The 22,334-nt window shown below is 42.5% G+C and overlaps 1 protein-coding gene across 1 annotated transcript in view; it reads left to right on the top strand.

The window, feature by feature from the left end:
- The window catches only part of SLC6A4 (solute carrier family 6 member 4), a 42,829-nt gene extending 35,281 nt beyond the window's left edge, over positions 1–7,548 (top strand). The window contains exons 13-14 of the mRNA XM_036269040.1: positions 941–1,108; positions 6,032–7,548. Of these exons, the coding sequence (XP_036124933.1) occupies positions 941–1,108; positions 6,032–6,106 (243 nt within the window). The 3' untranslated portion in view covers positions 6,107–7,548. The remainder of the gene's footprint in view (positions 1–940; positions 1,109–6,031) is intronic.
- Positions 7,549–22,334: the final 14,786 nt, after the last annotated feature.

The following is a 22,334-nucleotide window of genomic DNA, read 5'->3' as shown; positions in this document are numbered from 1 at the left end:
TACCTGCAGACAAAGAAAAAAAGATATAAATAGATGTTTAACCACACAAATAATTTACATTACTGTCTTCTTTATGACCACGAAATAAAATAAAATTAAATCAAGAGCAATAAGTATTTCAGCACAGTGGTTACTAGGCACAAACCGATACTCGCCCTCTCTCCGGAAACTGAACTGAAATAAGAAAGCTCATGAACCGAGTGTTGGGAGCGCATCGTGGAATTTTTCTTGGTCACCATTTTTACTGAATTTTCAAGTGACAAGTGTATCAGCTGCTTTTTCTTTCCATTATCCCCTTCATTTCGAGGGCCTGCGGCAGCCAGCCAGCCTCCGGGCACAGCCAGCCTTGTTGAACCCCAGGCTAAGCAGGGAGCTCAGGGAAAGGGGAGAGAAGGTGCCCAGACCCAGGAGCCCGAGTCCTCCTCAGGTTTTGAGAACCTTATTATATCCCCTGGACATAGGTACCTCCCATCAGACCAAAAACAACCGCGGCTGAGGAATGCAGGAGGAAATGCCAGCAAAGCAGAGAGAACTAGGAAGCCCTAGGACTGGCCGGGCCGGGGAGAGGTCACCCAGCTTACTCCTCCGGTCTGTTAAGAGAGGCACAAACCACTTCTGGGGGATGCCGTTCTCTCCCCCTTTGCCCTGAAGAGGGTATTGTCACTCCCTTGATAACACTGAGGTCTCTGCATCCCCATGTAGAGGCTGAGGTGGGGGGTGGGGAGGAAAAGCAAGGTGAGCACCTGGCTGTTTTATTTTTGCAGAAAAGTAGGCACAGACATCAGTGCCTTTTGTGTGTCGGAGTTCAGTCTAACATAGAGCACATTTTGGGAATTCCCTGACAGCATCTTAGCTTTACATTCGGTGTTCATGATATCAGAACTGTAGCTGCACAGATATCGTTATGATTTTTAAATGTTCCTTGGCATTTCTGTTTTAGTTCATCATTTGCAGTTTTCTGATGAGCCCGCCACAGCTGCGACTTTTCCAGTACACCTATCCTCACTGGAGCATCGTCCTGGGTTACTGCATAGGCACTTCGTCTTTCCTCTGCGTCCCCACATACATAACCTACCGGCTGATCGTCACTCCGGGGACACTGAAGGAGGTGTGTGCGTGTGTGTGTGTGCGTGTGTGTGTGTGTTCAGACTGGTAATTGTTTGGGGAGAAAAGGGTTCTCATGTTAAGTTCTATTCAAAGGAGCTACGTCCACCACATGAAATTCACCTTATATATTTATGTAACGTACACCATGTTGACCTCTCATGGCTGCCACGGTCATCCTAAGGCATTTCCCATCATTCTCAACTAAAGAGCGAAGGAGGGAGCTGGTCATTTGGGAGCGCCATAGTGCACGGCGTGGGGTGTGTGTCGCGTCCCAAACTTACCAGTAACTACTTTACCTCTTGCTTGCCATTGGCACGGACATCAAATCAGTGGTGTCTGGGGTGATACATTTTTAAGTGGAGATTATGGTGGAAAATGTCCATGGTTATTTTTCTTCCCTTTTTTTAAATATTCACCCGAGGATATTTTTCCATTTATCATCAGATAGAGTGGGAGGGAGGAAGGGGGGGAGAGAGAGAGAGAGAAACATTGATGTGATAGAGCCACATCGACTGGTTGCCTCCCACACAACCTGACCAGGGCCAGGGATGAACCGCAACTGAGGTACATGCCCTTGATCAGACTCGAACCCAAGACTCATTGGTCTGCAGGCTGACACTGTAACCACTGAGCCAAACCGGCCAGGACCATGGTCATTGTTCTAACAACAGTGTAACAAGGGCTATTTTGAAAATCATCACTAAATAAGGATATTATAATAATATCATAGTTTTAGCTCAAGCCCCTGGAGCAACACAAACAACAAAAAAGTTGCCCTTTTAGCGAGACTCATTTGAGTAAGGACTAGTGGGCTGTACAAAATTTAACAACAGAACCTTACAATTTGTACAAAATTGTATATTTAAAAAAAAAAAAAATCTTCAGGTAGATTATCCCACTTTGTTATCAAAATACCCTGTCAGGTGGACGGGCGGATATTATTAGCAGACAGACACAGGCTAGGAATAATGCTGCTCAAAATGTGTGTATTTCAGTGACCTGTCCAAGGACACACAGTCCAGGGAGGCTCGGAATCCAGGTCTCCTGACTCCTTTCACTCAGGGCAGGGCCGTTTCTGTTTTGTCCTCCGTTTGCCATTAATCGTTTGCTGATGTAGAAATTGCTGCTAGAGGTTAGGGAGAGGTGAGTTGCCATTTTTTCATCCCATGTTGCTAGAACTAGTAGTTCCGGTCACTTATAAGTCCGTGGGTGGGCGCTTTTGCAGGCAATAAGCTCAAAGGGGAAGAGTGGGATCTGGGGAAAGCTAGCCGGGACGGGACGCTAATGAGCAGAGAACGAGGTGGGCTTGTCTCTGGGCTTTGAGAAGCAAAACTCAAACGTGAGACCCACACACTCATCTCCCTAAAACGTGTTATAAGGAACAGGAAGCAAGAGAATGAGGCAATGAAACATCAGCTCTTCCTGAGAATGGAGTTCATTCCCTTTTCCAAACAGGAAAACTGAATTCTGGGTGAACAGAGCTCTGCACGGAGTTACTGATTTCCTGCATCCAAACCAGACCTGTCCCCGCCTCATTCCTGTCACAGGGCCTTGAACTCTGGTGTTGCTTGAAACACGCTCAGACCTAGAATCATTGACTTTGTTTCTTCAGGTTGTCCTTTATGGCAGTCACGTGGGTCCACTGGCTCTATTGACTCAAACCCAGAGGCCAAGGTCAGGGGTGGGAACTCAGGTTAATAAATGTCAGTATTCTTTGGTCACAGACTGCACCTCAAATCTTGGTCAGCTTTCTTGTAAACTCCCCCTGTTGGCCACAAGCAAACGCCACCCAAAGGTATATAATGAACAGAGCTCAGATCTGTTAGTAATAGAGGTAAGGCTGATTGTAGGGCCTTCTTGACCACAGGCCACCAGGGAGGGAACAGTGGGTTACCAGGACGCATCATGATACAGCCAGTCAAGGACTAGGAGGGAAAAGAGTCAGCTAAGGCAAGTTGTTCACCTTCTCTGGGCCTTACTTTTTCGTCTTTAAATATGGTTTTATTGATTTTTCTAAAAAGAGAGGAAGGGAGAGATAGATATGTCAAGGTAAGAAACATCGATTGGCTGCCTCCTGCACGCCCCCTACTGGAGATTGAACCGGCAACCTGAGCATGTGCCCTGACAAGGAATTGGACCAGGACCTGTCAGTCCACGGGATGATGCTTAATCCACTGAGCCACACCAGCCGGGCTTGTTTTTCATCTTTAAAATGTGCATTGGACTGGATTAACATTTCCCAAATGTTAATATATTTTCAGGAGAAATAGTTCCATGGGGTATCAATAGAAGTTACTGCTGAGGGAAAAGGTTATGTGGCCAAAAAGTTTTAGAGAGCCCTGGCTGGTTTGGCTCAGCTGTTAGAGTGTTGGCCCTCAGATCAATGAGTTGCATCTTCGATTCTGGTCAAGGGCACGGACCTTGGTTGCGATTCATCCCCGCCCTGGTTGGGGTCATGCGGGAGACAACCAGTCAATGTAGCTCTATCACATCAATGTTTCTCTCTGTATCTCTCTCTCTCCCTCCCTCCCACTCCATCTGATGATAGAGAAATATCTTCAGGTGAGGAATAAAAAAAAATTTTGGAGAATGCTGGATCAAGGCAAATTAAATAGGTTCCTTTACTGCAGGACTTCTCAAAAGCTGTAACACACCCTTGTGTGTGCTTAACTCTGAGAGGGATAAAGCATGCCATGGTTTTTTTTGCCAAGAATACCAAGGGTCTATAATTTTTTGTGAATACCATACTTGATGATCTGTAACATTCTATCTATGAGGGAGGGAGGCTTCATGTAAAATTTTGATATGGTCAAAAAAATAAAGACTAAGAGGAAGGTAAGTTTCTTAACTCTTTTGGGCCCTGGCCATGCACGAAGTTGGAGTCTGTGGAGTGAGCCCCCATTCGCTCACCTGGGATTTGCAGCCTGGAAATCTCCAGGTTGGTCATCAACTCGATTAGGCCACTCACAGGAGCCCTTAGTATTTTGCACGAAGACACTGGTCCCTAATAAGTAAGTGTCCCACAGTGATCCGTTTCTTAAGATTACCACCTTGCAGAAGGCCGGGGCTGGAAAATTTTGAGAGCAATAGTAGTCTGGCAACTGAAATGCTGACAAAGTAAGAAAAGGAGGGTGGGCCTGGCATTTGGGGGGAATCAGCAGCCAGAAGGGCAGCAGAACCGGTGGGTGGGGGCCAGGGCACAGAAGCCAGATGTTCTGCTCTACACTGTGGCTCCTCCTTGCCATACACCTTAGTGCTTTCCGCTCTTTCTGTGTGACACTTACGGCTGGTTAGTTAGAGTGATCTGTGTGTCTAGTTCCCAATTAGCAAGTTTACTTCTGCGCAATCAAGTTACATATTCCATTGAATCAGCTTACATACTTCTGTTAATCAGCTTACATATTCACCTGTGGGGAAGGATGGTTTGTGAAATTTTGCTTTCTATGACTTCACATGTCCAAGTAGCCGACGGGCACTGCAGCAACTCCTTTTTGATGGGTTTCCAGTGTGAGAGTTCAGTATTTGAATATTAAGGCCATGAGGAATACAACATGTACAATTTTGTGAATTTCATTAACTATGAGAATGGAACTTTAAAAAAATATGTTTTTATTGATTTTTTTAGAGAGTGAGGAAGGAGGAGAGGGAGAGAAACATCGATGTGAGAAACATCGATCGGCTGACTCCTGCACGCCCCCTGCTGGGGATGGAGCCCGCAACCCAGTCCTGTGCCCCGAGCCACACTGGCCGGGCAAGAATGGAACTGTTTCAATTCTATAGGCCCTGCTTCTTAAAGAACAACAAACTCCCAGAACCAGGACATAAAAAAACATTGAAGGGGACTATGTACTTTTTAAATCCAACATAAAAAGGACACCTACTAGAGCTTCCCCTAAAATCCATAAATCAAGAGGCTTTCAGATCCAGTTTTGCCATCAACGACTTTACTAAGCATCTTAATAAAGATTCTTCTCTGCCCCGGCAGTGCTGCTATTTTTCCTTCTCCGCATCCCTGAGCTGCTTCATGTCACCCTGATGCTTTTACAAGGCGGGCTATATATTTCATACACAAGCCCAAGCATATTTCAGATCTGTCTTGAAGCTTCTGTGTACCTCAGCTGTTTATAATGTTAAAAGTCTCAGCCTTTCCTGGCCGGGGTGGCTCAGTGGTTGAGCATCGACCCACACACCAAGAGGTCACCAGTTCGATTCCCGGTCAGGGCACATGCCCAGGTTGTGGGCCCGATCCCCAGTGGGGGGCACGCAGGAGGCGGCCAATCGATGTTCTCTCTCATTGATATTTCTGTCTCTCTCTAAAATCAATTGAAAAAAAAAAAAAAGATATCCCAAAGGAGCTCTAATTGTTTAAAAAAGAAAAGTCTCAGCCTTTTCCCTGTGATGAGTACCACGTCAGCATGGGATTGCTGTAGGAGTGATTTCAATGGTCACATCTTTTTAAAAGTAATTATGTGATGATTTGCACCCTTGTATGAACTGACCAGTATGCCTTTACAGGTGAGGTCATTAAATCAGTAACATCCTGACTGTGGGCGCGGTGTGCTGTGCCCACGTGAAACCTCCTCCTTCCCGAGAAAACGATGTGTTTTCCCAGGTCGTCAGAGGCATGTTCTAGGCCAGCACAGGTTCTATTGAAGTCTCATCATTTTCTCCCTTTAGTGATATAATGACTTTCATAAGTAGTTTACAGATGCTTATAGTTCCCGAAAAGTCTATTTTAATTTACACTTGAGAATGAATAAATTGGACATTCCTTTCTTAAGGCGAGTCAGTGAGACCATTCCAACTTACTATTAAATGCCACTAAAATGCTATTTAAACTTTGTTGTCATATTAATGTTGAAATGCTTTTCCAATACTGTTAAATTACAAGAATGTTTATGACATTCTGTTTTCTTCCCAACAGCGTATTATGAAAGGTATCAGTCCAGAAACAACAACAGAAATACCCCACGGAGACATCCACTTGAATGCCGTTTAAAACGCTTCAGTGAGAGGACAGTGGCTTCCTCCAGCTCTGACTAGTCACCGCCTTCTCTGAATGACTTTCCAGCACGCCTGACAGTGGAAGGGCCTTCTTCATAGAGACAGTCTCAAAAGACTGGTGCCCAGACTCTCATGGCCGCCAGCCGCTGCTTTCAGTGAAACCTCCCGGACGTATTTCCATGTCAGACTCTATGATGCAGCTGAACGGGACGGTTTGGGATGCGTGAGGGTGTGTCTGAAGGTGATGAAAACCACCCTATAATGTTAGGATTAGGTTTAGAATCAAGTCTGTGAACATCTCCTATATCATTTCTCGTCATGATCATTGGTATCTGACATCTGTTTGTTCATGGATGCATAAACCATGCAGGAGAAAACAGGGATGCTGTCTTGCTAGCCATATATTTTCTGAGTAGCATAGAATTCCATAGCTGGATCTACTAGACCCCTGTAACCCATGTGCTGCTGTGGAGTCAGGAGAGAAAAATGTTTAAGAAACTAAACTGAAAAACCATGTGTACATGTGAGCGTGTGTCTGTGTGTACCGAAGTTTCAGTGTATCCTTATCTCTATTCCAATACTTTGGGCCCATTACAAACTCTATGAATTTCCTCTTCTCTTTCTTACATTAACCAATTCTACCTACTCACATGTGTGTGTGTGTTATTATTTGAAGAGTATAATTACTACCACGTGCTCTGCCACCTTCTATTCCGGGGACACTGCTTGAGCCCACACAGCTTTCTTCATGGGCCGCTTCCTGTCTCTTTCCGCTAAACATTTAGGATAATGTTCCACAGGCAAAGCTGGCCTGTTGCATTAGTCACTGCAGCTTGACCGTGAACTGCTTTGAAGATGGATATCGACAAAAGCACCTTCGGTGTTCAGGTGGCTATCTGATTTCGGCTCTGTATACTTCGCGTGACTTGAGTTGGGCAGTTGAAGTTACTTTATGAAGAGAGGATAAATCCAGTTCTCGTTTCTAGGGTGCAGAGCTTTGGCACCGTGACCTAAACCCAGGTCATCCTCAATCCAAAAGTAATTAGAGAGTAGCCTTAAATGGACGCTCCCCGCACCCCCACCCCTTGATCCTTCCTGGTTGACTACCAGGATTGTGAGCCCTCCAGATAATTTTCAAGATTTGAGTGTAAGTAAATAAGGCTCATTGGGAAAGGGTCAGTTAAATGAATAACCTTTCAAATTCTACATCTAGCCCTTAATACAGATTGAGTAAGGTTGACCTCTCACATGCATGAGTAAAGAAGCAAATTTTACCTTGTGTGAGATTTCCTCATCAAAATCTTAAAGGGAATAAAGCCTAGTCAATGATAAACAACCCAGTTCCATATCACTTCAGTCCTATATATAAATCACAATTACTTCTAACCCTTTAAGAAAGAAGATCCATATAGCAGAGGCCTGGGTTTGTTTGGTTTTTTTTAATCCTCACCTGAGGATATTTTTTCATTTATTTTCAGACAGAATGGGAGGGAGAGAGGGAGGGAGAGAGACACATTGACTGGCTGCCTTCCGCAGCTCCCCAACCAGGGCCGGCGACTGAACCGAAACCGAGGTACGTGCCCTTGACCGCAATCAAACCCGCGGCTCTGGTCTGTGGGCCGACGCTCTAACCACTGAGCCAAACCGGCCAGGGCAACAGAGGCCTGGTTTATTCATTTATAGTTTTTCCTCCCTTGGCCTCCTTTCCCAACAATCTTCTCTGGCCATCTTCTTGTAGTCCCCTGTATCCTTCTATTTCTGATCATTTGCCTTTTCCAGCGGGATATTTTTCTTCAAGATGATAGCGGCTGAGTTTTCTGAACTATTACAGGAAAAGAGGAGGGGGGTTTAAAAAATATTCCACATGGACCTACCTCCATTGTCTTCACTCTTCCATTCCTTCTTGCCACCTTATTCCATTCTCTTGGCTTCCTAGCATGCTTAAAGGCATGTTATGCGAAGGGCAGCGTGTTCAGTGGCCAAGAGCTTTGCAAATTTTAAGAACTTGCTTTATGAAGATATTTGGATACGAACTCTCCCTATCCCACACCCACTTAGGTGTTCTCCAAAGATAACATTTTTTCAAAAGCAACCTTTTCAAACAGAATTAGAATTTTGCCAAGGCAGGTGTTAAGGGAATTGTATAGTTGTTTTGAAAAGTTTTCAAACTTCACTAGACTTTTAAAAAATCCAAACTCTCTGTTCTGCATAGTCTGCATTTACTTGGCCCCTATTTATTAATATTACTGTGGATTTTATTTTAAAGGAAGGCTTAAGAGTAGGTAGACAGACTTTAAAATATCTTTTAAAGAACTTTTACATCTAATGTAGTATTTATATAGAAGTAAAAAATAGAAATGTAGCCTTGGTCAGTGTGGCTCAGTGGTTGAGCATCGTCCCATGCACCAGGAGGTGGCAGGTTCGATTCCTCGTCAGAGCACATGCCCAGGTTGTGGGCTCGATCCTCACTGGGGGTGTACAGGAGGCAGCTGATTGATGTTTCTCTCATTAATGTTTCTTTCTCTCCCTCTCCATTCCGCTCTGAAATCAATATATATATAACTACAATGGAATTGCATTGTAACATTAAGTACTGATGTTAATTTTTTCCTGCTGTTTTTAGTAAGAAATAGGCAAGACACAAGACAGAAGCATGAAGGCAATTCAATTGATTGAGGTCATTTCCTATATTGAGAAACTCCCTTCCAGAAAACTTATAATGCATTTCCAACTTACTCCTTTTGTTGTTTGGGATACATATGACTTGAAACCTAATTCAGCCCTGGCTGCCCCATCTGGAGTGGATGCCAAGACCCTGACAAATCCAAAGTCAATAGAATAGCTCCAAAATCAAACAATGAAATCTCAAAATGAGGCCAAAAGTTATTCTGTGAGATGATTCACTCCCTCACAAGCCTCTTTACTAAGCTTGCTAATTTGGTACCACCAATCTCAAAATTAAAATGTATGAATTGCCATTTAACTCACATGCCCCACCCTACCCCTTAAAAGGGAGGTTATTCTCCTAGAATTAGAATTGTATCCTTCCTGATAAGTAGGAAAGACTGACCTGATTTTTCTATCTGTTGTATCATTGATTTGGAGTTCGCTGTCAAAGCCAAAGTTAAAACTGTGGAATGCAGTGGCTTAACTGTGCTGTTCTTAGACATGGCTGAGACAATGCCAGTTACAGTGGTACAATCCAAGCCCGGTTCCTTTCTCAGTGCGTCTCTTTCCTCCTAAGTCAACATCTGGTGCTGATACCATTAAACACAACAGTAATCAGAGGGTATTTTCACCCTCCCCTTTGTCTTTGTCTTTGTCAGGGAGGGGTGGGGAACTTTCTGAAATAGCACTCTTTTCCCTCATTGCGTGACTGTCTCTAAATTTTTTTAATGTTTTTTTTTGTTTTTATCCTCACCCGAGGATATTCTCCCATTTTTTGTTCAGAGAGAGTGGGAGGGAGGGAGAGAGAGAGAGAGAGAGAGAGAGAGAGAGAGAGAGAAACACCGATGTGAAAGAGACACGTCAAGTGGCTGCCACCCACACGACCCAACTAGGGCTGGGGACAAACTGCAACCGAGGCACATGCCCTTAGCCGGAACCGAACCCAGGTCACTCTGGACCACAGGCTGACGCTCTAACCACTGAGGCAAACCGCCAGGGCTTTAAATGTTTTCATTGAATTTTTTAGAGAGAGAGAGGGAGATAGAAACATCGATGAGAGAGAACATCGATTGGCTGCCTCCTGCATGCCCCCCACTGAGGATCGAGCGGGCAACCTGGGCCTGGGCCCTGATTGGAATCAAACCGGGACCTCTTGGTGCATGGGTGGATGCTCAACCAACCGAGCCATACTGGCCCGGCTGTCTCTGAATTTTAATGAGGGAACAGTATTTGAAAGTTCAGATAACTACATTAGAGGTGATGAAGCTAATTTATTTGTTCTTCTTAGGACCTGGAAATTTCTAAAGAAAGGTGAATTTAAGTTTTATTTTCTCCACTAGAATGAAACAACACCCCTCTCAACTGGTTTAGTAGGCATTTTCCACAATGAACAAGATAAATATTTTAGGCTGGATATTAAATATGTCCGTCCTTTTGTTTTGTGCAGTTGCAATCTATTCAGTATTGTTTCTACATTAAGTGTTTCAAAAAAAACTAACCTTTTCAAGAGAAGGTTATTTTTTGGGAAATGATTCCCAACATATTTTGATCGGAATTTCAGGTGGTATTTCTCTTATCAACACATCACAAAATCCATGTCAAAGTGCTGCTCTACCTTCAATGCAAGTTTTTTGTTAGTTTTTTGTTACTAAAATAGATTTTCTTCCCTGGCCAGCTCATTTGGAAACTGTGCATTTGTGGAGCACCTCATCAGAAAAAAAGGTTTTCTTTGTTCTTTCCTCATTTGAGGATATTTTTCTACTTATTATCAGGTGAGGAATACAAAAAAAAAAAGAAAACTTGATACATGAAAAATGCATATTTTAGCACATAAAATTAAAGAATCTTAAGAATTTGCAGTTATTTCTCCAATGGCATTAAAATATAACTTGATTTAGGATCAATCAGGATACTTTGAGTGTGGCAAGTACCAATGATGTGCTTCAAATTCTAGATTATGGTTAATTGGATTATATAAATGATATTTCTTTTCCCTCATTTTTACTTTCTTCTTCCACAATACTTACAGATATGAATAAGTAAATTTCTTCCACTATTCACCTCTGTCAATAGTGGGAATATGAATTTACCAATGTTTTTTTTTTTACATGAAACCTTTTAAACTTTAGCGGAATTAAACATGAGTTTTATTTGTATAAAAGCAGAGTCCCCTCCTTAAGATGCATAGAATCCCCTGATATGCAGCAATTTAGTTACACATGCTCCAAGTTAGGTCGCGAGACATCAGTAAATGTCTTATGTAGTGAACTCTTCCTGTAATAATTCTTAACATCACAATAGATGTTTTCAGTCTCATTTAAAAAAAATTTCCAGCCCTGGCCAGTTTTGCTCAGCGGTTAGAGCATCAGCCTGCAGTCCAGAGAGACCCGGGTTCGGTTCCCGCTAAGGGCATGTACCTCAGTTGCAGTTTGTCCCCGGCCCTGGTTGGTCGTGCGGGTGGCAGCCACTCGATGTGTCCCTTTCACGTTGATGTTTCTCTCTCTCTCTCTCTCTCTCTCTCTCTCCCCCCCTCCCACTCTATCTGTATAAAAAATGGAAAAATGTCCTCGGGTGAGGATTAAAAAAAATAAATAAATAAAAAATAAAAAAAAGTTCCAAACTCTTAAGTTTAAAATAGAAATCTTAATTTTAACTGAATATTATCAAAACATTTATAGACCCCCTAAAATATCACTGCATACCATTTGCAAATATTTAGCATCAAAACTACCTAGAATTAGAGATGAGGAGCCTGAGGGTCAGAGGGGTTAACTGATTTGCCCAAGTTCACACAGTTGGAAAGTTCCAGAACAGCCTTATGCCTAGGTTTTCTGATTGCTGGCCAAAGGTTATTGAAAGGGTTAATAACGTTTTAAAGGGTAAAGGCAAATGCTTACAAAAGGTGGAAACTGTGAAAAAATGGGTTGCTTGCGTGACCTTTGCTTAGTCTTCTGTTGATTACGTGGATTATCTGCAAAGACAAAGAATCACCCAGCAGATGCAGGATGTGATACCAGACCGTCCGACTGCAAAGTGGCCAGACAGAGCACGTCAGGAGGAACTGTCCGAAGACAGAAGCAGAGTATATAACCTACACCCCAATTGTTATTTGAGGCTGACCCCTTTTTGGGCTCAGCTCACCTGCACCCAGGCGCATGCAATAAAGTGGTTTTGCTCTACATTGGCCTTGCATTATGGATTTGCTCTCCTGCCAGCTCAGACCTTTTAGTCATTTGCATGTCTATCTTTAAAACCATCGTCTATAAAAGCCTCAATACACAGATCCTAAATTCAAAAGAGAAAATCATGAGGGATATATTTTCAACAGACAAGGGCATGCCTACTGCTGCATAACAACAATACAACCATCAAAATCAGGAAAATAACATATATATATATATATATATATATATATATATATATATATATATATATAAAACCACTGTCTAATCTCAGACCCCATTCTATAAAGCCCTTTTAGCAAAGGGATCCATTCCAGAGTCACACTTTTCATTTATTGTCATGTCTCTTATGTTTCCTTCAGTCTGGAAGTTTCCCAGTCTTTCCTTTACTTTCATGAACTTGACACTTTAGAATATTATAGGACAATTATTTTGTTGAATGCCCCACAATTTGATTTGTATGATGATTCCTCATGATTAGATTCAGGCTGTGTATTTTTGGCAGAAATATCACAGGAGTGATGTTGTGTTCTCATGCATCAGGGGGAACGCGATTTGACTTGTTCCCATACTGGTTATGTTAACTTCAATTACTCGATTAAGGTGGTGTCTGCCAGGGTTTCCACTGTATTCTTTTCTTTTTGTAATTAATTAGTATTTTGAAGGGAGGTATTACTCTGAGACTGTGCAACTATCCTGTTCCTCATCTAATTTTCAATTACTCATTTTTTTTTACAGATTCTTATTTTATTTAGTAGATTATAGTCTATTATTATTATCAATTATTTCAATGCTTAAATTGTGCCATATTTAGCCAGTGAGAGTCCTTTCAAGCTGTTTCTGTGTCCTTTTGACACGCCCCCTTAATTCTTGAAAAACTCCCTTCCCTTCCGGAGTAAGATATTTCAGTATCATCTTACCCTTTCTCTGCCACAGCCACTTCTCCAAGAGGCCCTGATTTCTGTTAGGGAAGAATGTATTTAGAAACCAAGACCTAGGTGCTAGGTTAGCTCATTGCTGTTGGGGTGTATAATACCAAGTCCTCTCACTGGACAGAACTTAAGTATGTTTGTATCTTTGTGTGTGTGTGTGTGTGTGTGTGTGTGTGCGCGCGCGCGCGTGTGTGTGTGCATACACACATTTGCACCTATAATTATTTCTCTATCGTGAAAACTAAGAGTTCACACCATTATCTCCAATTCCAACACCAAATGACAAAGCTCGTTCTAGTTTACTCTCTTCATCTTTAGAACCCCTTCTAGGGCAGTGGGTAACCTGGCTCCCATTATCCTGAATATATGTATTTATTTGTTCAGTATCCCTGATGTAAGCAATATTCTATTGCTACTGCCACTGCCCTCTACACAGAAGCCTTCTTTTACCCCATTCGGGTTCTGACAACTCATGCTGGGACTGCCCCCTGTACAAATGCCCTTCTTGCTTACTCTGCTCAGACTGACAACCCTTGCTGGGCATTCTTCCCCACCGCCGCCCACTGCCTTCCCTGCCCCACTTGGGCTCTGACATCTGCATGGGCCTCCTCTCTGCACAGATTACGCTTCACCCCTTTGGGCTGACACAACTATTGGCTGCTCCTACACAATGCTCTTCCTCACTGTGTTTTAGTGACACCCAGCTCTGGGCCATAATAGCTTTACCTGGTTCAGCCCCATTTAATGGCTTTTGGACTGAATTGTTCAGGATGGTAAAAAGGAAAGAGGATCAGTTTACATTAACAGTTACAATTATAGCCTAAAAGAGCTATCATTTTCTCAGGGGGCAGAATGAAGGAGGCAGTCAGCAGTACAGTGGGATGGGCAGAGTTTGGACAAAGCATTTTCCAGGGCAGAGACTTCAGTATTTAAATTGATGTCTAAACTCTTTTTTCAAATCCCACAATCTCTCTTATCACCATTGCTTTCATTCTTCTTTAAGGCTTTGTCTTAACACAATTAACAAAGAGCTAGCCCATAGAGCACACAACCGCCGATGTGCTGAAAGCATGAAAATACATTTCATGTCACTCGTCTAGCCTGATTTCCCTCCATCGTAAGTGTGGCTTATGTCATACATTTGTCACAGCAAAAAACTCTTCCATATCTGTGGAAAGAGCGACCAGATAGGATTGAGAAGACAAGGGCTCAAGCCCTTTCTCAGCCAGTACCAAGCTAAGGAACCTTAGATAAGTCACTCAACTCTACTGCCCTGTCTCCTCCTGGGTAGTAATAATACAACAATGATGATAAATACTAATATTTATTGTGTCCTTACTGTCAGGCACAGCATTATATGTATTGTTTCAAGCAATCCTCAAAGCAATCATATAAAAGAGATACTTCTCCTGTTTTACAAATCAGAAAAAAATAAAGTTCAGAGAATTTCATTTGCCCACGATTATGCTGCAAACGGTAGACTCAAGACTTCCAATTCTCAGCTCTTAAATGTGTCATAATGTCTTAAAAACATTTTTTTATCTTTATTGTTGAATGTATTACAGATGTTTCTCATTTCCCCCCATTGACCCCCCTCCTCCCCATTTCCGCCCCCCTTCTGCCTTTTCCCACTGTTGTCTGTGTCCATTGGTTATGTATATAGTTCTTTGGTTTATTTCCTCCCACCCCCCAACCCCCTTCTCTTCGAGGTTTGTCAGTCTAGCAACCAATTTGTTCTTCTTAATCCCTTCACATTTTTCACACATTCCCCCCAACCCCCCTTCCATCTGGCAACCAACAAAATGTTCTCTGTATCTACGAGAATGTTTCTGTTCTGCCTGTTCATTTTGTTTGTAGATTCCACTGTCGAGAGCTATGTATTCATTGCCATTTTGTTTGTTTATATATTTTATCTTTTTCTTCAAAAAGACCCTTCAACATTTCATATAATAACGGTTTGGTGGTAAAGAACTCCTTTAGCTTTTTCTTGTCTGACAAAGTCTTTATATGGCCATCGATTCTAAATGACAGCTTTGCAGGATAGAGTAATCTTGGTTGTAGGTTCTTGCTTTTCATCATTCTGAATATTTCTTGCCACTCCCTTCTGGCCTGCAAAGTTTCTTTTGAGAAATCAGCTGACAGTCTTATGGGAACTCCCTTGTAGGTAATTATCTGCTTTCCTTTGCTGCTTTTAAGATTCTCTCTTTGTCTTGAACCTTTTGCATTTTGATGATGATGTGTCTTGGTGCGGGCCTCTTGGGGTTCATCTTGTTTGGGACTCTCTGTGCTTCCTGGACTTGTATGTCTGTTTCCTTCACCAAGTTAGGGAAGTTTTCTGCCATTATTGTTTCAAACAGGTTTTCGATTTCTTGTTCTCTCTCTTCTCCTTCTGGTACCCCCAAAATGTGAATGTTGGCACGCTTGAAGTTGTCCCAGAGGCTCCTTAGACTATCCTCATTTTTTTGGATTCTTCTCTCTTTTTGCTGTTCTGATTGGGTATTTTTTGCTTCCTTATATTCCAAATCAATGGTTTGCTTCTTGGCTTTACCTTCTCTACTATTGAATCTGTGTAAATTATTCTTTATTTCAGTTAGTCCCTCCTTCATTTCTGACTGTGCCTCTTTAATTTCTGACTTGTCCTTTTTATGCTCTCGAGGCCCTCAGTAAGTTCATTGAGCATCCTTATAAGCAATATTTTGAACTCAGCATCTGTTGGGTTGCTTTTCTCCATTTTGCTTAGTTCTTTTCCTGGAGATTTGTTCTGCTCTTTCATTTGGGACCTGTTTCTTTGTCTCCTCATTTTGGCTGCCTACCTGTGTTTGTTTCTATGTATTACCTAATGAGAGGTATGGGGCTAGCTGAGACCAGATGCTGCTTGTTTGAAAGAATTTAGGAAAACCTGAAGCAGGATTTAAGACAGGCCAGTCCTATGGTGAAGCAATTGGCAACAGCTTGGGTGGGCCTGAAAGTTGGGTGGGGCGGGGCCTCAGGGAGTCAGCAGGGCGGGGCTACCAGTGTGAGCCAGGTTGCTGGAGTCCCATATAATGGCGGCTGTCTGCTGTCCCAGGGCAGGGCTCACCAAAGAACAATGGCCTCTGACAGCACGTTTGTCCCAGAGAAAGCCCCCTCTCCAGCCCTCGCTCCAGTGCCAAACATCTCAGTTCTTCCCTGTATGTCTCTGGTGCCCCTCGAGCTGCCTCCCCTCCAAGCTTAGAGGGAGTGAGTTCCATACGTCTGTGCACAGGCCCTTTAGGGAGCTGCCTGGGGCTCCAGCCGCATCATCCTCCCTGGGCCTCAGTTTCCGCTGGTTTTTCCAGCCAGAAGTTATGGGGATTCTCTTCCTGGCACTGGAACCCTGAGCTGGGTGTCTGGTGTGGGATGGGGACCAGAGAGGACCTTCCCATTAAAAACATTTTAAATTGAAGAGGTTATGTTAGATGTCTAAGAGTATTCCAATGTAAAAATTCTAATTATAAGAAATATTTAATAGATACTAAGACAAATGAAGTTAAAGTATTATACAGGGTGGGGCATAAGTAGGTTTAGAGTTGTGAGTACACAAAACAGTTATTCTTGTTATTGATTAATTATTGTATTATTTTCCATACCAACCACTGTAAACCTACTTTTGCCCCACACTGTAGCAGGCATGGGCATACAAAATTGAGACTGAATCTTCCCTCAAGCAATTAATATACTGTCATAACCATAATGCTGTGATACTTAAAAGCACAGAATGCAAAGGAAAAAGAAGTGTTGCTAAAACAGATGGGTATTAAAAGAGGCTTTCTAGAGGCAATAACATAAGTTTCACAAGTGTTAAGAGTTAGGAGAAACATGGTCTTCAGGGCAAAGCAACTAGCGTGTGAGAAGGCACGGTTGTCATGAAACAGCATATGTATGCTGTTTGATTACAAGTTGGTATGATTGAGGGAAGAGTAAAGGAGAGGGAGAAGAAAAATTAAGATGTTTTGAGTCATTTATGTTTTTATTTCCTTAAAAAAATTTTTTTTCCTTTATTGATTTTAGTGAAAGAGGAAGTAAGAGGAAGAGAGAGATAGAAACATTGATGAGAGAGAATGTTGATTGGCCGCCTCCTGCATAACCCCCACTGGGGATCGGGCCCACAACCTGGGCATGTGCCCTGACCAGGAATCAAACCAACGACCTCTTGGTGCATGGGTCGATGCTCAACCACTGTGCTACACTGGCCAGATGAGTCATTTATGTTACAGTTGTCCCTCGCCACTTCATGCTTCGACATTTGCGGCTTCACTCTATGGCAGTTTTTCAAATATATTCATTAAAAAGTTGATCGAGACAGTGAAAATGATACAGCGCACGCTTGGTTGTCTAAGTCAACTATACACCCCTGCATTATAATTAAAATTAAAATTACTGTACATATGGACTGTAGCCTATGTGTTCGAGCACCCCCACAAATCCTTCAATGCCAGGTGCAACCGCTCGACCACTCCGTGTGTGTGGCAACAACTTTCTTCCAAACAGTCAGGTGTGGTGAAACCAGGCTAATCAAAGCATGCTTTGGCTATCCTCTCCTCTTCCTATGCTGACCACTGATTGGCTCAGCCTCATGCTAGTTCGTTTCTCTCATACACGCTTCTACATCGCTATGCATCAGAAGCATCTTTGCTCTTGTAAGTGTTCATGATTTCTGAGAACTTTTATCTAAACCCCACGATGGCTCCTAAACATGCTGCTTCTTCTAAGCCTTCTGACGATGAAACTAAGTGCTGGAGGAAGATGCTTACCATCCAGGAGAAGGTGAAACTCTTGGATATGATCAAAGATGGCAAGTAAATCATAGAGGTTGCCCGCCATTATGACTTGAATGAGTCTACTGTTCACTCCATCCGTAAAGATGAAAAGAACATCCGTGCAACGGCTACTGTCTCTTTCAACAAGAGACAGTACAAATTGTAGTAAGTTCATAGTGAAAACGGAGTCTGCCCTAGCCACTTGGATCAGCGACAGCTGCCAAGAAAAACATTCCATTGGATTCGCTGGTCATCTGGGGGAAGGCGAGGCAGCTCTATCAGCACTTTACAGTGAACGAACCTCAACCAGGACCCTCTTCTGCAACATTCAAGTATTTCACGGCGAGCAAGGTTGGTTCGAGAAGTTCCGGAAGAGGTATCATCTGAAGAGTGTCGTTCTCCACGGAGAAGCTGCCTCTGCTGACCAGCCTGCAGCAGAGGACTATGTGAACAGCACGTTCCAGAAGATCCTTGAGGAAGGCGAGTATCATCCAGAACAGGTGTTCAATATGGACAAAACAGGACAGTTCTAGAAAAGCATGCCTTCCCGGACATTCATTTTCAAGGATGAGGCCAAGGTCTGTGTGAGTGAGGAGGAGAAAGAGCAGCCAGAGGTTCCTGGGGGTCTGGAGGAGGAAGTTGGCCTTATACTTGAGTGTCTCTCGCAATTTGTGAGAACTATTAAGGATGTACAGGACATGATTGGTGAATGGGACTCACAAATGATGCGTGCATTGTGGTTCCAGAATGCACTGATGGAGCGATAGAACCCTACAAAAGCCTCCTCACACATATGAAAAGACAGCGCCAGCAACTGCCTATCACGATGTTCTTCAGCCGGCACCCAGACACCCACTGCCTACTCCTAGTCCTTCTTCAGTGGAAGAAGACGACTATGCACCTGCTGAAGAAACCGCACCACCTGAAGACTCTCCTACTGAGGTTGTGCCCTCAGAGGAGCAGTAACCTTGCTCTTCTTTGCTGTGCAGTACATCTCTTCATCTTCATCACTTCATCATCAAACAAGTCGCACTATTTTTATAGGTTAGTGGTTGTGTGTAAGAACTGTGTGTGTGTGTAATTAAATGTACAATGATATTTGTAACATCTAATATGTCTTATTTTCTCTTATTTTGTCTAATATATTGAGAAATACAAGTGTAATGGTGACTAAAGGGTGTTATTTCATGTCTAAAGGGCTCTAACAATGTTAAAAAACGTATTTAGAAGGTCGTAAACACGTTTTCTATGCTCGAACTGCGAAAATATTAAATTTATAAATAAAGAATCCTACTTCATGGAAATTCATTTGTCGCAGTAGAGTCTGAAACTGATTAACCGCGATAAACAAGGGCTGACTGTATTGAAAATTCAGTTAGCTGGTTACCTATTAATAAAAGTTCTTTAAGTACATTATTTTAGACCTCATATATTTAAAAGAACACATATCTGGCAACAAATTCAATGAATCCCTTATTCACACTGGTCCAAATAATATACTATCAAAGAACTGCTGTCCTGTGCATAAACCACTCAACTGATTGACGTCTACATAGATTCTTCCTGTAGAAATGACTAAGATGAACCAGGATGGCCAACAGTTCCTCTAACTCATGTATTAACAATTTTAAGATCACAAAAATGTTTACTGTAAGATGTATTATGCACACAATATATTTACAATAAAAAGAATAGAATGAACATGCCCTGGCTGGTTTGGCTCAGCAGTTAGAGTGTCGGCCTGCGGTCTGGGGAGACCTGGGTTCAGTTTCCGCTAAGGGCACATACCTCAGCTGAAGTTTGTCCCCGGTCCTGGTTGGGTCGTATGGATGGCAACCGCTCGATGTGTCCCTTTCACATTGATGTTTCTCTCTCTCTCTTCCCCTCCCACTCTATCTGAGCAAAATATCGAAAAATGTCCTCAGGTGAGGATAAAAAAAAAAAAAAAGAATAGAATAAACAGCCAAGTAACCACCATTCAATTCAAGAAACAATAGTCTAGCATCTAGAAGCCCATATCATAAATGCTATCTTCACTTTTATTTTATTTATTTATTTTGTTAATTACCCAAGAATATTTTTATTTTTTTTAATCCTCACCCGAGGACATTTTCCCACTTTTCCGCAGATAGAGTGGGAGGGAGGGAGAGAAAGATAGGGAGAGAGAAAAAAACATTGATGTGAAAAGGACACATTGAATGGCTGCCTCCCACACAATCCCAACCAGGGCTGGGGATGAACTGCAACTGAGGTACGTGCCCTTGACTAGAATCGAACCTGCGACTCATTGGTCCACAGGCCAACGCTCTAACCGCTGAGCCAAACTGGCCATGGCCCCAAGGATTTTTTTTTTTATCCTCACCTGAGGACATTTTTCCATTTTTTGTTCAGATAAAGTGGGAGGGAGAGAGAAGGAGAGAGAGAGAGAGAAACATTGACGTGAAAGGGACACACTGAGTGGCTGCCACCCACACAACCAACCAGGGCCGGGGACAAACTGCAACCGAAGTATGTGCCCTTAGGGAAAAACGAACCTGAGTCTCTGAACTGCAGGCGGACACTCTAACTGCTGAGTTAAACCGGCCAGGGCCCCCAATGATATTTTTTGCATTGATTTTTAGAGAGTGGGAGGGAGGAAGAGAGGAACATCGATGTGAGAGACACATCGATTGGTTGCTTCCTACATGCACCACAACTGGGGCCAGGGAACCAACCTGCAACCGAGGTAGGTGCCCTTGACTGAAAATTGAACCCTCGACCCTCAGTACATGGGCCAACGTTCTAACCATTGAGCAACACCTGCCAGGGCTTGACTGTTTTTTTAAATCCTCCTCAGGGCTACGTTTTTTATTGATTTTAGAAAGAGGAAGAGGGACAGAGAGAAACAACAATTGGGTGCCTCCTATATGTGCCCCAACTGGGAATCAAACCCACAACTTAGGTATTTGCCCTGCAGGAATTGAACCTGAAATTTTTTGGTGTATGGGACAATGTTCCTACCAACTGGGCCTCCCAGCCAGGGTTTGACTTTTGTAATGATCATTTCCTTTCTTTTCTTTAGTTTTGCCATGTACCCATGTATGTCTATACAATATGGTTTTGCCTATTTAAAATATAAACTATATGAATTACTTTTTGTTTCTTACATTACTGTGAAGTGTATCCAAGATGCTGTGTGTAGCTCTAGTGTGTTTGTTTCACTGTGTTGTGTATATATACACACCAGATTCATTCACTATTGATAGACATTTAGGTTGTTTCCAGTTTGATGAAAAACACTATTATAAATATTCTTTTTTGGAAGAACACGAGTTATAGAAAATGTGCAGCATCAATGTTACTAGATCAAACCAAATTGTTTTTCGAAGAGGTTGTACAGTAAGTCCTCGCTGATGTGGTCAATAGATTCTTGGAAACTGCAACTTGAAGGCAAAATGACATACAACAAAACCAATTTTACCACAGGCTAACTGATATAAACAAGAGGTGAGTTCCTACACTTATTTCTGGTCACAAAAACATCACCAAGCTGCTCAACAAAGACCGAAAACACTTCTAATATTAAAGAAACAAATGTGAGCTACATACATTTAAGAAAGATGAATAAAAACAAGATGATTGTCCAACTTACTTATTCCAGTTCAGGGTCTCGGGTGGCTGAAGCCGACCCTGGCGGCTCAGGGCACAGGCAGGCACCAACCCTGGGCAGGATGCTGTTCCATTGCAGGGAGCACTCACACAGCCACTCACTCAGATTCACCAACGTGCACATCTTTAGGATGTGGCTCCGAGGAAACCGGAGCGCGGAGAGAAAACCCACGCGGACATGGGGAGAACCAACCAGCCGGAAATCAAATTTTTCCCCTCATCAATGGTATAATGAAATGACATTGAAGGAAACATTATTTAAAGACCTGCTGCATTAATTAATCTGCCACTGACAGCACATACGGCTTAGTACTTGCTCCACAAACTCTCCAACACTTGGCATTGTCTCTATAAACATTTTTGCCATTCCTGGTGGATGTGTAATGGTGCTCATTGTGGATTTAATTTGAATAAATTTTCATTCACTGTTGAGTCTATTTGATATCCATATGGAAAAAAATTTTATTTATTATACCACACACACAAATTTATTCCAAGTTGCATGGCAGATCTAAATGTAAAAAGTAGACAATAATGCTTCTAGAAGATTACTGTCCAGAACTTTCTGCAATAATAGAAATGTTCGATTATATCTGCACTTTCCTTTATAGTAGCTGCTGGCCACACATAGCTATTGAGCATTTCAAATGTGTCTAGTGTGCCCTGGCCAGTTTAGCTCAGTGGTTAGAGCGTCGGCCTACAGTCCAGAGAGACCCGGGTTTGGTTCCCGCTAAGGGCACATACCTCGGTTGCAGTTTGTCCCCGGCCTTGGTTTGGTTGTGTGGGTGGCAACCGCTCGATGTGTCCCTTTCACATCGATGTTTCTCTCTCTCTCCCTTCCACTCTATCTGAACAAAATATGGAAAAATGTCCTCGGGTGAGGATAAAAAACAGAAAAAAAAAAACACAAATGTGTCTAGTGTGACTGAGAAACTGATCAATTTTATTTTACTTTTGATTAAGTTGAACTTTATCAAAATTAAAGATTTGTTCCATTAATAGATACCATTAACTGT

The sequence above is a fragment of the Molossus molossus genome, unplaced genomic scaffold (assembly GCF_014108415.1).
Source record: "Molossus molossus isolate mMolMol1 unplaced genomic scaffold, mMolMol1.p scaffold_m16_p_19, whole genome shotgun sequence".
In the NCBI taxonomy this organism is placed as follows: Eukaryota; Metazoa; Chordata; class Mammalia; order Chiroptera; family Molossidae; genus Molossus; species Molossus molossus.
The sequence above is the reverse complement of the archived record's forward strand: the minus strand, read 5'-3'. Positions and strand labels throughout refer to the sequence as shown.